The following is a 17,214-nucleotide window of genomic DNA, read 5'->3' as shown; positions in this document are numbered from 1 at the left end:
CCTTCCCCTCCCCAATGACGCCGATAGTAGATAACCCTGACTTCCCCCCGGGCTGTTCATCCTCCGTCTTCCATCGTTGGCGGGAGAAGGGTTGTAAGCGAGTAGGCATGCTTTTCGATCTGGAAGGACTGATCCCGATCTCGACACTACAATCGGATTACTTTCAGCTGGGTCCAGAAGATGAGTTCGCTCATGCGCAGGTGGCGCACTGGGTAACCCGACCGGCTAATGTGGCCCTTATGTCAAGGCCGCTGACGGCCTTTGAGCGCTGGCTGGTCTCTAAGAAGGACGATCGCAGCCTTATTTCGGAGCTCTACGCCATGATTATGCGCAGCCCCCGAACACAGCGTACAAAGGCGCAGGTACGGTGGGAGACAGAATTGTGGCGCCCCTTGTCGACCAAGGAATGGGAACAGGTGTTCTACCGGGCACATCACACGACCTCTAACACTACAGGAACTGACATGTAGGTCTTTGCTAAATCCTTGTCAACCAGGTTGAGCCAGAAACTATCTCACTTAATCCATCCAGACCATTGTGGCTTCATGCCGGGCAGAAGCACCTGACATTGCATTCAGTGAGTGCAGCTAGCCATTTCTCAGTCTGACCGTATGGACCCATATGCGACCTTACTTCATGTCAATTCCCAGAAGCCATTCAACACGGTTTTCTGGTTGTTTCTGGAAGCAGTACTCCAACGAATTGGCTTCTGCCCCACCTTCCGCAGACTGGTGGGCCTCTTATACAATGCTGCCACTGCTCAGGTCAGGGTCAACAGTGTCCTTTCTCAGCCCTTTCCGATCTGTATTGGCACACAGCAGGGCTGCCCACTGTCCACTGCCAATTGTTGCCCGAGCCATAGAGTCTCTGGCACGCTGGATATGGTGTGATGCTCAGATTCGGGGTTGCAGTGGGAAGGGGGCGTTGAAGACCGTATTGCTATTTGTGCGGATGACATACTGTCTTCCTTGGTGGTCCACAGTCTTCGGGCCCTAGATTCTTGAAACCCTGCACCTTCATGAGGAGGCTTTGAGTTTGCGAGTTAACATGTTCAAATCACTCTTGGTGGTGGTGGCTTGGGATGCAACAGGGCAGCACTGGTGCCCTGAGATACGGTATGACTGAATTCCTTTAAATAGCTGGTACTTCATACATTCTTTCTCCCAAACCTGACCTGGTCCCTCAACTTTCAAACTCTTGACTCCACCCTAGACAGGGACTTACGTGACTGGAGCCACCTACCGCTAAATCAGATGGGACGTATTGCCATTTTCAAAATTGTATGTCTTCCCCGATATCTTTATATTCTAATTAACTATCCCTATCCGATTCCCCGGTCGTGGTTTCGATCCCAGATTTCAAAGCTGACAGTCTTTGTTTGGGTGGGTGAGTGACATGGTCTGGACTTTGCCTCTGTGAATAAGTCACAACTCAAGGGAGGACTTGGCATGACTGATATCCTTGGCTACTACCTTGCCGCGCATCTGGTTTTGATCAATGAGGGGTTTACCAGGGGATAGGATGAGCCTGCATATCATCTGGAGCTGCACCTCAAGGGATTTGAGGGTCTTCTGGGCCTGCTTTTTGTAATCCGATGTCTCCAGTGACTCCCTCCTGTACCCAGGTAACATTGCTTTGCTTGAAAGCGGCTCTGCGCTTTATCCAATGGAATGACCGCCTTACATACATGACACTGTTGTGGTGGGGTACCTGGCTTAAGAAGGTGTCGAGTCTTGTGGTATTCGCCCAGTGGGATCGGATAGGAATCACTCACCTGGGGGACATACATGGAGGGGGCATTGATTTCCTTTCTCAAGCTGAGTGATCAATATAGCCTTTCTCATACACAGTTTTTTCGATATCTCCAACTATCCCATGCTTTACTAGCCCACCTCCCGGTAGACACGAAGATACCCAAGCACAGCCCTCTTGAAGCTAAGTGCATGATGGGTAGGTTGGGCAATGAGGCCATTTTGGGGATCTATTGCTCACTGATGATCAATGCTCCTGATCGCTCCCTTCTTCTCAGTCAGAAATGGGAGGGCAAGTTGGATGATGATGATTGGAGGGAGCATGCTGGGCCCCAAGTGAATTGGCATTTCCTCGTGATTGTGGATGGTCCAAATGATCAACCTCCAAGCAACATATTTGACCGCTCAAAGGCTACAGCGGATGGGCCTCGCAACACAGGCTGTATGCGCCAGACGTTCCCTCCTAGCTGCCAACTGTTTCCATGTAGTCTGGTCCTTCCCAACCTTGAGGACATTCTTGAATGGGGTGGGACAGGAGATATCAGAGATACTGGGTCATTTAATTGATTGTGCTCTGTGGGTGGTGCTATTGGATCTACTGGAGGAAGCTAGGGGGCTTAGAGCCAAGAGGATCTTCATAGGAGTTGCCTCTCTGGTGGCTAGGAGGGATACGCCCGATGTTGGAAACGTCCAGAGCCCCTTACTCTGGAGGACTGGAGAGTTGACTGGTGCGCATGCCAAGAAAAAATTATATACAAAGCATGGGGATGCCCCCAAAAACATGATGAGATATGGGGCGGGTTGTTGGCATTTCACGAACTAGCACTATATTAAAAGAAATCACTAACGGTGTTGATGTTTATTCATTGCTCTTGTCCTGACGCATATGTAATGATGTTATATTTCTTTCGTGGATGATGTCTTGTGAGATTGAAACTCAGTAAAATGTGGTCATAAAAAAAAAAGAAATCTGGATATGCACAACAAAATCTAGTACAACAGAAGGTATATGATTCTATCATTGTGCTATTCTACAAGAAAGTGAGCACCCTTGCACAAATTACTGAGCTTCAGCACATCCAATCTCAAATGTATGTGGACAACAACCAGAGCCATCTGACCTGTAGGGGAAATTACATCTTCAGGTACTTTGATCATATTTAATATTAGATAAAACAGAGGTAACAATGGCTAAAAAATGTTTTTTTCCAGATGGGATGTCAAGCAGGTTACAGCAGATTACTATGCCTAGCACACAATCCCCCAAGCCCCCTTGCAGTAGAAATAAAAACTGCAGGGAAACATTGCTGACACCTAACACCCATCCCAATTTATTTTCTGGGAAACTAAATAATCGGCTAAATCTTCCTCTCAAACCCACTAAACACGCCTGCAACCTTGGCATCATCCTCAACAGCCAGCTATCCATGAATAAATAGATCTGTGCCATCTCCTCCACTTGCTTCCTCACCCTCCAAATGCTAAGGAAGGTCTTCAGATGGCTCCCACTGAACACCAGGCGAAATGTTATTCAATCTCTCATCACCAGCAGACTCAACTACGTCAACTCCCTCTATGTAGGAATCACTGCCTAACTCATGAGGAAACTCCAAACCATCAAGAACACAGCATCCAGACTCATCCTTGACCTCCCCAAACAGACACACATCACCGTCCTGACCGTCCTGACCGTCCTGTTTCCAACGGAGGCGGCCGCTCCTCACACCGATCCCCGCCCTACCTGCCTGGTGGTATCGTAACGCTTGAGCAACTCAATGCGATCTGCTGCCTCGCTCCCACATCCGCTATTACCATATTAAGCCTCGCATCTGTATTGTAGCGCTTAATTGTCTAACTGCATTTTGTTATCATTCAGCATCGCAGCGCTTAATTGCCTGACTGCATTTTGTTTTCGTTCAGCAGCGCATCTGTATCGTAGCGCTTAATTGCTTGGCTGCATACTGATTTGCATATATCTCCATTAGCGCTACGCTACCTCTGGTTTTGTGTTGGGAATCTGATTTGTGCACTTGGATTAAGATCGCGTTAACGCTGACTGTGCCCCCAATCCTGGTCCGCTTTGGCTGGCAGACATTTTGTGTTTGTTGTTATTGACTCCCTGACCGGATATCCTCCCAGATCCCGCCTCCCAGCTGCCCCTCCCTCGCCCCTCCCCCTCCACCATCCACTTATGTCTGATGCTTTTGCGCGCAGCGTTTACGCGCAGCGGTCGCGCCCAATGCGCACCAAAGGTGCGCCAAAGGTAAGCCCGTCTACGCCCGTCCGCGCCTGGACCGCGCCCAGCGCTAGACCCCCTGGTCCCCGCCATTCCCTACCTACTAGAGTCACATATGATGCCGCAACTCTCCTCGCCCTCAACCCTGGACGCGCACCACAATGCTGCGAAACCACCCCAGGACGTACCCACGGCCCATTCGCCTGCCTCTCCTGCAAGTTCAACTGCTTCAGGACCCTCACCAAATCCACTTCCTCCACACACAGCTCCGACTCTAACCGCCTGAAGTGCATCCTGCTAAACACCCGCTCGGTCCACAGACATGCAACGGAACTCTGGGACCTACTCGACACTGCGTCACCGGACATCGCCTTCCTTACAGAAACATGGATGAACACATCATCAGCACCCGACATCGCCATAGCCATACCGGACGCTTACAAGATTACCCGTAAAGACCGCACCAATCAAACAGGAGGAGGCATCGCCATCATCCATAAGAACACCATCAAAATCACGACCAGCTCCGATGATAATCTTGCAAACGCCGAACATCTCCACTTTCAGATCCACACCGACCCTAGGACCACACTTAGAGGCACCCTCATCTACAGGCCTCCAGGTACCCGCAGTCAATTCAGCGATGACATCACCGACTTCGTCAGCCCACATGCCCTCGCGTCCGAGAACTACATTCTCTTAGGAGACTTCAACTACCACCTTGAAAACAAACACGACAGCAACACCACCACCCTTCTGGACAACCTGGCCAATCTCGGACTCAAACAACTTGTTGACACCCCCACCCATGTAGCCGGACACACGCTCGACCCTATCTTCACCTCCTGCAAGCACATCTCTTTTGATCGCACCACAGCTCTCCACTGGACGGACCACAGCTGTGTTCACTTCAGCTACAAAACCACCCTGACCCACAACCGCCCACAACCTATTCCCCGGAGAAACTGGAACAAAATCACCTCCGACCAACTCCTCACATCACTCAACCAAAACCCTCCCACCCTCTCTTTGGACCCAAACCAAGCGGCCACCAATTTCAAGCAATGGATCACCCACAGTGCTGACGAATTAGCACCCCTGAAAAAACACCAGATCAAATCAGCCAGCAAAAAGGCTCCCTGGTTCAATCATGACCTTAAAAAATCCAAGAAGCTTTGCCGCACCCTGGAGAAAACATGGAGAAAAAACCCAACCACCGACAACATGTCCACCCTCAAGGCAGCCACCCGCAAATACCACCAACTGATTCGAGCTGCCAAGAAATCAGCATTCAAGGATCATCTCGACAACAACACTCACAAGAGCAAAGAACTTTTCAACATCGTCAAAGAATTCACCAACCCCACCGCAGCATCTAACGACATCACTCCCTCCCAAGACCTCTGCGATGCGTTATCCTCCTTCTTCTACAACAAAATTGCCGACATCCACAACAGCTTCGAGAATACTCCCGGCGTTCAACCCTCCCCACCCCCCTCAGATCCTACTCCGCCATCTAACAACCTTACCGCCTGGAACCCAATCACCACTGAAAACACCATCCGCCTAATGAATTCCATCCACTCTGGCTCGCCAACTGACCCCTGCCCCCACCACATCTACAACAAAGCGGACTCCATCATCGCACCCCATCTCCGTGATGTCATCAACTGCTCGTTGAACTCTGCCACCTTTCCAGAAAGCTGGAAACACGCCGAACTCAGTGCCCTTCTGAAGAAACCCACAGCAGACCCCTCTGAACTTAAAAACTACCGACCCATATCCCTCCTCCCATTCCCGGCCAAAGTCATCGAGAAAGCCGTCAACAACCAGCTCGCCGCCTTCCTTGAATCCAACAACTCCCTCGATCCATCTCAATCGGGGTTTCGAGCCAAACACAGCACCGAAACCGGCCTCATTGCAGCAACTGATGACATCCGAACACTACTGGACAACGGTGAAATAGTGGCCCTCATTCTACTCGACCTCTCCGCCGCTTTCAACACAGTCTGCCACAGCACCCTTATTCAACGCCTCAGCAACATCGGAATACAAGGAAAAGCCTTGGACTGGATCACCTCCTTCCTCGCTGGGAGAACTCAAAGAGTCTGACTTCCCCCATTCAACTCTGAGGCCACTGAAGTCATCTGTGGCGTACCACAAGGTTCATCACTCAGTCCCACCCTCTTCAACGTTTACATGAGTCCACTCGCCTCCATCGCGCGTCAACACAACCTCAACATCATCTCTTATGCCGACGACACCCAGCTAATCCTTTCCCTCACCAAAGACCCTAACACCGCCAAAACCAATCTTCACGAAGGCATGAAAGAAGTAGCCGAATGGATGAAACATAGCCGCCTAAAACCCAACTCAGACAAAACGGAGGTGCTCATCCTAGGATCTTCCCCCTCTGCCTGGGACGACTCTTGGTGGCCTTCCGCACTGGGCACAGCACCCACACCCACAGACCATGCACGTAACCTTGGCTTCATCCTAGACTCCTCTTTCTCGATGTCCAGACAAGTCAACGCAGTCTCATCCTCCTGCTTCAACGTACTTCGCATCCTCAAAAAGATCTTCCGTTGGATCCCCCTCGAGACAAGAAAGACTGTCACCCACGCACTGGTCACGAGTCGACTGGATTATGGTAACACACTATTTGCCGGAATCACAGCAAAATTACAGAAAAAACTCCAACGCATCCAAAACGCATCAGCGAGACTCATATTAGACATCCCTCGCCAAGATCACATCACCGGACACCTAATAGACCTTCACTGGCTTCCCGTCAACAAAAGAATTACATTCCGCCTCCTCACCCACGCACACAAGGCCCTCTACAATCTAGGACCCGAATGCCTCAACACTCGACTGTCCTTCTACAAACCCACCCGCCAACTTAGATCATCCAATCAAGCCCTCCCCGCTGTCCCGCGCATCCGAAAATCCACCATGGGTGGCAGATCCTTCTCCTTCCTTGCTGCCAAGACCTGGAACTCACTCCCCACTCACCTCCGCCTTACTCAAAACCACATCTCCTTCAGAAAAGAACTTAAAACCTGGCTATTCGACAAATAATGAACCCCTTACCCAAGCGCCTTGAGACCCTCTGGGTGAGCAGTGCGCTATACAAATACCCGAACTTGAACTTGAACTTGAACCCCTCAACTCTGGAGCCTCCATTGGCTTCCAGTCACAAACAGATGCCAGTTCTAGCTGCTCACCCACACTTTGAAGGCACTACACAACAAAGGACCGGTATTTCTCAACAAACGAGTGAATTTCTACCAAGATACCAGGGATCTCCATTCCATATCCCCCCCCCCCCCCCCCTAGCAGCTACCCAGCAGATCTGCCGGACTGACATCAGAGGCCACTCCTTCTCCCACCTGGCAATTTAATCCCTTCATCTCACAGCCTCAGCATTGCTACAACAGTTCAGGAAGGACCGCAAGACCTGGATGTTCAACCAATAAGTACAGACAATGTGATCCTGCAGCATGACCCCACAGCACCTCAAGACCCTCCCAGGTGATGCAGCTGTGCTATACAAATTCTGATTGATTAATTGATCTAATTATTATGCATATAGGACAGACCTATGGCTGTTGAATTTCAGTCTACACTGTCTTTCTATAAATGTTATGCAGAAGACTCGAAAGGCTCGGAAAGAGATGCAAATTGTGTTTCAATTTTAAGATCCAGAATCACACTATTGGCGCACTACAAAGCCAATACTGGTTCTCAGTAAGGCAAGAAATGTAGCCCAAAGTCCTCTGCACCATTAACAACTCCTTCTTGGAAAAGAGTTCCAACTAAACATAAACAGCACAAATGTATATTCAATCTGGAACTTAGCACCTCACTACCAACTTGCCAAAAACCTAAGACCAAGTAAATGTTCTGTGTTCCAACAATCATAGCTGAAAGGTAGGAGTTCATTGTAAAAGAACAGTGTATACAGAAAGTACAGAACTCTAACTAACTTCCAGCAATGACTCAGGGGCATCACACATTTTCAAATGCTCAATATAAATCTATAAACTACTGTTTCTAGGTAATCCTTCAATGAAATTGCAAAATGTGCCCCCCACCAAGGCGGCAATGACCTCCTTTGGTTTCTGATGATAACTGCAGCAAATCCTTTCCCAAGGAAACCAGCCTGCTCCTTACATTAGACGTTGCACCTGTTGTTCTACCAAGAACAATGCATGAAGACAGCAACTTAAACTGTAATTTTACGATAAACGATATTCATCGGTGAGAACCTAAAGAATTTTTAATTTGAGTCCATAGGCCAAATAAACTTGAAGACCGTCATTAGGTGAGGATATTGCATGAAGAATGTTAATGCAGGTCTGTGAAGATTACCGGTAAGTAATTGTGTCATTTGTGCTCAGAGCATAGACTTACCAGTACAAGTCTCTTGTGAATTGAGCCAAATGTGTATCACTCTCAGAATATTAAGTCAGCACTCTTTTTACTACTGGACCCCATCATTTTGTTTGATTCTTTGCTTATGCCCTTGAACAGTTATGTCTAGTTACCCTTTTCAGACTCCTCACCTGCGAATTACTATAGTTCTGCAGCTCAACTGGAAAAGCGAAGAGTTTCTCAGTATAGTCCATGGGGAATTCTCCATCCTCCTGTGGGTAACAGAGCTTGTCCGCAGCTTTGGTATTCTGAAAAGACAAGGTGGTAATTAGATGGAAGAAGAGAGTTTACATCCATAGTTTGTACTCTACTGCTGCATGTTGTTACACATTATTGATCAAACTGTGTGAGCAGCTATGTTTTTATTGGTATTTCACTGCAGTATTACACATTAGTACATCGAAACCTACAGTATCTGTATTAAAACCTTGCTCTGATTTCTTTTACATTTCAGTTGTGACATAATTAATTAACCGCAGTAAGAAATTGATATACTCATTATAGACACAATACTCATCAACATTGTTTGGTCATAGCCAAAATACTGTAATCATTTATTACCGTTGAGTTGTAAGTTAATAAGAGAAAGCAGAGAGTGTCACAGAGCAAAATAATAACAGCTACTTCAAGAATGGACTGAATAATATTCCGATTGCTTACCAGTAATCTTCATTACTCCTATTCTTGATTGGAGTTCCGTTCATTAATTGTGAGGTGGAGTCTACCTCCAAAGTCAGAAAAAAGAAACAGGAATGCTTGTATGAATTTCCCTTTCTCTATAGCTGGACCCTATCTTGGCTATCCTTACCCTGCATTTCTCCTGAATTAAGACGCCTAGCGTCACTACATGAAGGCCGATGATTCGGGATGGAGGGGAGATGTAATGAATGGGGCAAGGACAATCAGGGCTAGGAGTGATGAAGATTACTATTTGGTAATTGGAACGTTACCTCCACATCCCCTTGTCATTATCCCCTTCATTACTTGTGAGGAATGCCAAAGCACTGCAAAAACAGCCTTCTTATATCAATGAAGCAAACAATAAACCACCTTCCATGTTCCATGTTCCATCACATAGTGATTTATTTATTAGTATAATTAATCATGTCAAAACAGTGTTAAGTAACCCATTATTACATTCTGTAACCTGTAATGCTTTACAAAGGTATTGGGACTGCGCAGTCAGGGACCGACTTGAGGCTTCCTGTGTCCCACGTGCTCTTCCTCCTCCCCAACTATTTTCCAAAATGTTTTAAGCACCAGAGAAAGCAATTAAAGAGAGAGAGCAATACATGAAAATCTACACACCACTGTGAGATGCTGGGGGCGCACCTGCGTTGGCACTTAGAAGTCAGGCAGGGCCGCAGCCCTGCTACAAGGAGGGGCACAGGGAGACAATGGGCGAGCTCGGAGATTGGCAATTAAGCATTAGAGGATACAGTCTTGCACACATGCATTGAGCAACTGACCATACCACTCATTCCTCCCACTCTTCACCCCATTTTCATTTGCCCTTTGAGAGACACCGGAAGGACCATGTCAGTAGCCTACCTATTCCCCTGGAGAGTCTGAGACTCACTGCAGATCCTAAGCTAGAGACAGAAGTTGACATAATCGATAGAGTTACCAAACCCCCTGCCAGTAACACTGAGGATAAGGGTCTGTGACATCACCTCGTATGTTTTCCTTAAAAGTCTATCCCGACCCTGCAGGAAGAATCACAGTGCATGTTTTAAGTTCCCCAGCTAACTGAATCAACCTCAAGAAACAGTTACCCAATATTCATGAGATTCCCATAAAGTTCTGGGAGGAACTGTAAAATATGTTTGAAGTGTATTACCTAAATTGGGTAGATGTGAATCAGTTGTTGAAATTGGTAGTACCGATGAAATGAGAAAAAGATTAGTGAATGAAAGTCGTTGGCCAATTTGGTATCCAGTGGACAAGCTACCCAAGCAGCAAGGGACAGGTTGTTCAATGCTGTGATTGATGTCTATCCAGTCACGACCGACAGGATAAAGATCTCCAATTTACAAACAAAATATGGTGTAATTACCAGCAGGTTACTTGTACAGGCTTAAGTATGTATTTGAATGATACTCCTGTATAGAACGCCCCTCAAATTCGGTTTTGGAGGGCATGAGACAAATTTTGAGCAGAAGTTGTTACCAAAAGTTCAGAATCAACTATGCACTTGTTGCATTGAATGTCAAAATAAGGGGTTAGTTGTATTGGCCACAATAGTCAATCTCTGCGTGGCCACTCAAGAAGGAAAGAATCAGATCAAAACGTATGTCTTCACAGATACAAGATCAAGGAAAAGAGAAGTGAAGGAGTAAAATGTGCTCAGTGGGGGATTGTAGAGGAGGGCGGATAGGTAAATCAATTGGAAGGGGAACAGGTCCATAAAATCTCCTGGAGAGTTGAGGTTTAATTGTGGTCAGTTGGGACATTAGAGGAGAGACTGCCCTAATCTAACTTCAGGTACCCCCCTACTGACCTGCAGATACTCTTATCTTGGTAGATCAAAACAGCTCTTCTGGTAAATGTTTAATCAATAGTAAACCCAAACCATGTTGGATTAATACTCGTGCCTGTTGATCTTCTATTAAAACATCTGCGTTTCCCTCATTATCTCTGTTGGGCTTGTCAATAAATGCAGTCAACATCTCAAACGAAAGAGTTCCTGATAGCATTATTGATACTGTCTCTGTTACTTTGTGTCCTAATAAACATGCCTTTATGCTGAGTCCAAATTCACCTCCAAATTTAAAGGGAACAAACATTCTCTGCAAGCTCAACTGCACTGGCAAAGTAATATCCTTGAATGTTCCACTTGTCAACAAGAATGAGGTGCTAGATGTGCTTTGTGAATGATGCCATCAAAATGTATTGTAGGTTTCCCAAGAATGAGAAGATTAAAACTGATTTATTTTAACAAGTTCCCTTTGTTTTGTAGTCTATCCATCCCAATGATGTTGGTTGGATTACTTTCCTAGACCCTGTTAAAGTTCAAGTGAATCCTATGAAAAAGTTGCCTTCTATTTCTTAGTATCCGTTACGTCCTCAAGCCGTTACGTGAATTAAACCTGCTGTTGCTGATTTTACAAAGCAAGGTTTTTTAGTTTCAGTGTATGTATCTACAACACCTTAATCTCCCCATCAAAAAGGTGGGAAAAACCAACGTGTACCGTTTTATGCTAGGCCTCCACGTGATTCCCATCATATTAATCCCCAGCTTTCCAGTAGCGCCCAACTCTACAACAAACCTTTCAAGCATTCCAACATTGCACAGCGGATTACAGTGGTGGATCTAGGTTCCACCTTCTTTTCTATCTACATGAAGAAAGTCAGAACCTTTTCACTTTTGAATTCTGTGGAGACCAGTTAACTTGGTGAAGGCACCCTCAGGGGAAACAGAGTCCACCTCTATTTTTACCAAAGCTCTGAAGTGAGACCCGCACACCATGGTGTTCCTTAAAAGATCTATGTATGTTCATTATGTTAATGGCATTCTATTAGCTGTTGCAACTTTAGAACAATGAAAGGTTGATTCCCTATATCTACTCACTGAGTTTGCCTTGAATGGACACAAAGCTGCCAAAGGTCACAACATTTCTTCTGGGGTGTGCCACCTGCCTGCTGGCCAGATTGAAACCATAAGTTAGTTGCACCACCATTTAACCATCTCACAGGTATGCATTTTCTTGAGAATGGTGGGATACTGCAGGCAGTGGATCATAGGAAGAGGTTTGGCGCCGCGGCTAGGGCGACTGACTCCGGAATCTGGGGATCACGGTTTGATCCCTGGCACCGGCGGCAGATTAGCCCAGCACCATGTGACTCTGGGCAATAGCTTGCTTAATCTTCCCGACGGCCCCCAGCGCCTACAGACCCTTACGGGTCATTGTGCGCTTTACAAATGTGGATTATAAAGGCTTCACTGCCATGATTCACCCCTTCAACAATTTGTTAGGAAAGGCATCCTTGAACACTTACATTGGACTGAAGAGGCAGTCCAAACCTTTATTCTGGTGTAACAGGTATTAAGTCCACACCTGCTCTCGGGCTTGCCAACTATGTTAAACCTTTTACGTTGTATTGTCATGAATGTAATGGACTTGCTCTAGGAGTATTCGGGCAAAGACAATGGCAATCAAAGGAATCCCTTTGGGTTTCCGTCTGCTTTTGAACCTGTGGCTGCTGGGCTTCCTCCTTGTCTGCCCTCTAGCTGCTCATACTGTGGACATTAGAAATCACTGTCCTTGAGTTTACCCTGATTGTTTCTTTCAGTCAGAAGCCACCCATTTGGTCACTGCTAAAACAAATCATCTTTCCACCACAAAAGTGTACCATTATGAGATCTTACTACTGTTTGCTTCTCATGTTACCTTAGTCTACTGCCCTACCCTGAACCAACCTCACTAACACCCTTTTCTAAAGAAGGAGAGTCCCAAAACAGGGTTCCAGTATATTTAACTAAGCTCCGGATTGACCTATCCAATGCCGATACCCAACAGTAATCTTGTTAATTTTGTGATGCGTCATGCCTCCAAAAAGTCTCTGAAACACTTGAAGATGTTTACACTGTATATACTGTACATGAAATTATTGGAAGTTGACATTGAACTTAGCAGTTTGCGTTTTGGCTGCTAAGCAAATTGTAACTGTATTCACAGACTCCAAGTATGCATTTGGAGTTTCCCGCAACATCAAGCTTCTGTCGTTACAGATGGGGTCCTCACCGCAGCTGGGACACCTGTGAAGATAGGAGGTGTGAAGTACATTGCACAGCAATCTACTTCAGACAAAGTGTCACTAGATAATGAATTGGCAGACCAGGATGCTAAAAGAGCTGCGCTGTCTCCCAACAGTAATGCTGTATTTTATATATTACAGGCTAATGTACTTCTTGTACCTACTCTCAAAGATGTATCTGGATTGCAGGAATGGGCATCTGCAATGCAGGAAAAACAGGCATAATTTTTTTTTTTTAAATGTGTGGAGGGACAGTGTTGGGAGAAGGGACACCCCAAATTCATGCTCCTCAACCTAGCCCTTTCTATGATGGCATGGCTCATGGTTGAAAAAACGCCATGATTCGTAATGCAGTGACACACTGGTATACGCTTTCCTCTCCTTCTTTTGCCCAGAATTATTGCCAATCTCACAAGATTGAGAAAGTGATCAAGACTACCCCAGCTGCGCACCCTCCTCCTTGGAGCCCCTTTGTCATCTCTAAATGGACTTTATTCAGATTCCTACATTTTGTTCATATTCATATGTCCTTCTGATCATGTGTGACCTCAGGGTGCATTGAAGCATATACTTGCACACATGCAGATAGTTTTACTCTCACAAAAAAATTTGCATAGAGATTTCAGTTACCGGTTCAAAATGCCCCTCTACCTTTCCAGAGACCATGGGACCCGCTTTGTTTCTTCTGTAGTTTGGGAAATATGTAAGGCTTTAGGGGTACACCAACTTTTCTCTTGTGCTGACAACCTCGAGCCAGCAAGAAAGGTAGAGTCTAGTGATGCAACACTGAAGATGACTAACATTTTCTGAGAATCCCAACTGAAATAGCATGACTCTCTTCGCTTAGCACCGTGCTCCATCCGAGCCATTATCTCACAGAAAACAAACCCCCTTCAAAATCATGATGGGCAGAAACACGATGTTTCCGCTCAAATCCACTAAAGTCATCTGCCTCCTTGAACCTGCAACTAAATTATGATTTGGTTCTGGAACACTGTGCATAATTGATAAGCTGTCTCTACAGTTTCTGATCTTAAGTGCCAGTTGCCCTGCATGATGTATATGAAGGTTGATCAACAAAGTCCGCAGTGCATCCTTACTGGAAGGTCCCTCACCAGGTCCTACTGATCACCAAAACTGCAAATGAAGTGTAGGTGGTTTCCTGCACCAATCCACACCAGCCACTGCAGGCATTCTCTCGCACCTCGCAACGCTTAGCAGGTTGCCCCAGTAGTGCATCCTGTCTCCCACAAATCCCCATCTTAGCTGCAAGCCTTCTGCTTTGGGTCTCTGTGTAGCACATCATTAAAGCTGAAAGTGGTATTTGTGTGAAGGAGAACTGCACAATGCCTCTTCCCCAGAGTCAGTTGTTTCATATACAGGTAAACATCTATTTACACCTGTTGGAAAGTTACCGCTAGGATTTGAACTGCCCATCTTGTTGGATTGATCCTCATTTGCCCAGTGACTCACAATGAGGCCTGCTGATGATTCCAGTATGCCTAATCAAAGAATACACCTGCTTAGATTTGTACTTTTATGGGCACCACATAGAGCAGGGTCTTCCTTCTACCAAGTATAACTCCAAAGACCATCCTAATCTTCACAGTCAGGATGAGCACATGATGGTCCCACCCATCCACCTTGTTTACTCTGTCCATGGAATATTTGGTGAAACTGAAAAGTGCAGCATTCTTCTAGGACAAGTGAATATTGCACTGGCTTCTATGTGATTCCTAACTATGTTCCCCCATTTGATTTCAGAATGCCCAATGGAGTCTTCTACATTCGTTATGATCCAGATGTTGAACATACAGTATATTATTTGTGTGGTAAATAAGCCTACCCCTGGCTTTCTGGAGACTGGGCACAAATTTGGATGCTGTAATTTGCCATACTTATTGTAGACTTCTGCGCCATTTCCAAAACAAATCTTTTCCCCATGTATGGGCTTTGACAGGCAATCTATAAAGTCTACATAACTGCACAAGTAGAATGAACACATGCTTCAGCTGTTGCGTTGACATTTGTTTCCAATCCATTAGAGATAACTGTCAATTTGCAAAATTGAAAGGGATTGGATGTGATCCTAGTGACAAAGGATGATGTCTATGCCATAGTGGGATACAAATGTTGTACCTACATTCCCCATACTCCCTTGCCTTTCACAAGCAGATAACACTATTAGAAATAGTGTACATGAGTTGATCAAATGCATGACCCGTTCAGCTTGGATGCATGGTGATTGAGGTCTTGAATGAAGGGCATATTTTAGGGATGAGGAATCTTACCAATACTTGTGATACCTATTTCTTTGGTGGTTGTATATATTCTCATTCAGTTATGCATGTGCAATATTAATATTTTTGCAAGTAGCAATGGCAAACCCCTGCTTATCCATTAACGACTGCTGAAGATTGCCTTGTAATTGAAAGCTCTGTTGAATGTACCTTGGGAGGCATCATGAAGGTCCATGTGCTGCCGAAATAAACACAGTGATTGCTATAGAAATCCTTTAGTTTGCACCTGGTAGGACAAAGGCGTGGGATTGAGAGCTTGTTTATCCTTTTAGATGTTTATGTTTATTTATGCTGCTTTTAATGTTATTTATCACAACCTTTTTGTATGCCCATTTTATCTCAGGCCTGCATTGCACTTGCGCTTCAGATGTATTCATCTTCCTTTTCATATTGCCACTTTTAAGCCAACATTCACAAAAGACAAGTTTAGCGTCTGATAAATGTATGTTATCAATAGCCCTTCAAGGTCTTGTCCGTCCTTCTTATAGCAAAGGCTGGCCGCTTTCTTGAGTTTTGGCTTCTGTCACGTGTGTCTTTTCCATTGCTGCTGGTGAGCTGATACTGTATAAAAGAGGATACAATGTGGGTGGAGCTAGCACTGCATTGCTTATTACCTCGTGAGGTGAAAATCTGTATCACTGAGTGCTTACGTTTTAGATTTTCACTTCAATAAACATATTTAGCATTCGAGTATATATGAAGACTTTTGATTTTTCTTGCACAGGAGCCAAATTAGTCTATTTAGACAACGCACAACCTTAAAGGAGAAACAGTCATAAGGTCATGTACCAATTGACATTCTTTGGGAACTAGATTTACAGATCTTTTGACTGCTATGCTCGTGACCATGTGGTTGTCCTAAATAAGACCCGCTCCACCAGGCTATTGGCTTGAGGATGGTCTAGAGCTGTCCTAAAACTGGCTACTCTACAATGAGCTAAAAAACACATTTTACTCTGACATTACCTGTACTCCACTGTCTGAAACAATTTGCAAAGCAAAATCCTTAGAAAACAACTTCAAGAAAAACTCATGTTTGAAAATTCCTTGTGCATTTTGTACAAAATTGTCATTGCAGCCATCTGCCATAAGAACCAGTATTTAAAATGAGGTAAGAATGATTCAAAGGTAACTCTTCAATTGAGACAAAAGAATTGACTTCAACTCCATCACATTACACGACAAAGATGGAGTTCTCTTATGTGTATCTGATAACTGACGCACATGTCAAGCTTTCAAAATACCTGCATAATGCAATCCATACCAGGCCACAAAAACTCAATGTGCAGTCACCTTTTCGTAATGGTCATAGCCAAATGACTCATTATTACTCTGCCTAAGCTACGGACTTTTGTGCCTACCCTTGGGGCTTCTGCATTGGGCTCCTGCCACACGCCCTGGTTCACTGCTGCTCGTGCGGGCTCCTGACATCAGCCCAGGTCCCCCCCCAGCTGCCGGAGACGCCAGACCATCGCGCGCCATGGCCGCCGGGAGGGGGGGACTACAGCCCCCAAGAGCCTTTGCGGCTGACGCCGCCCACTCCAATCACTCAGCTCTATTGCAATTGGCAACAAGACTGGGAGAAGCAAATATAGATAAGAAAGGGGTTACACCCAGTATCATTATAGCAGGTGATTTTAATTGTCATCTTTGTCAAGCGCTGGATCGCACTGATGAAACATGGTCATCTTGCCCAGTTGCTACCGGACCCCACTTTCAACATTCGGAAGCT

At 45.7% G+C, this 17,214-nt stretch overlaps 1 protein-coding gene and 1 long non-coding RNA gene across 2 annotated transcripts in view; one reads left to right on the top strand and one right to left on the bottom strand.

The window, feature by feature from the left end:
- The window catches only part of LOC144781829 (endothelial PAS domain-containing protein 1-like), a 743,918-nt gene that overhangs the window by 229,259 nt on the left and 497,445 nt on the right, over window positions 1–17,214 (bottom strand). The window contains exon 11 of the mRNA XM_078660855.1: window positions 8,556–8,672. Within this exon, the coding sequence (XP_078516981.1) occupies window positions 8,556–8,672 (117 nt within the window). The remainder of the gene's footprint in view (window positions 1–8,555; window positions 8,673–17,214) is intronic.
- LOC144781830 (uncharacterized) overlaps window positions 1–17,214 on the top strand; it is a 440,263-nt gene that overhangs the window by 133,117 nt on the left and 289,932 nt on the right. The gene's annotated exons all lie outside the window — the stretch shown is intronic.

The sequence above is a fragment of the Lissotriton helveticus genome, chromosome 9, assembly GCF_964261635.1.
Source record: "Lissotriton helveticus chromosome 9, aLisHel1.1, whole genome shotgun sequence".
In the NCBI taxonomy this organism is placed as follows: Eukaryota; Metazoa; Chordata; class Amphibia; order Caudata; family Salamandridae; genus Lissotriton; species Lissotriton helveticus.
Note: the sequence above shows the minus strand (reverse complement) of the source record. Positions and strands in the feature narration are given on the sequence as shown.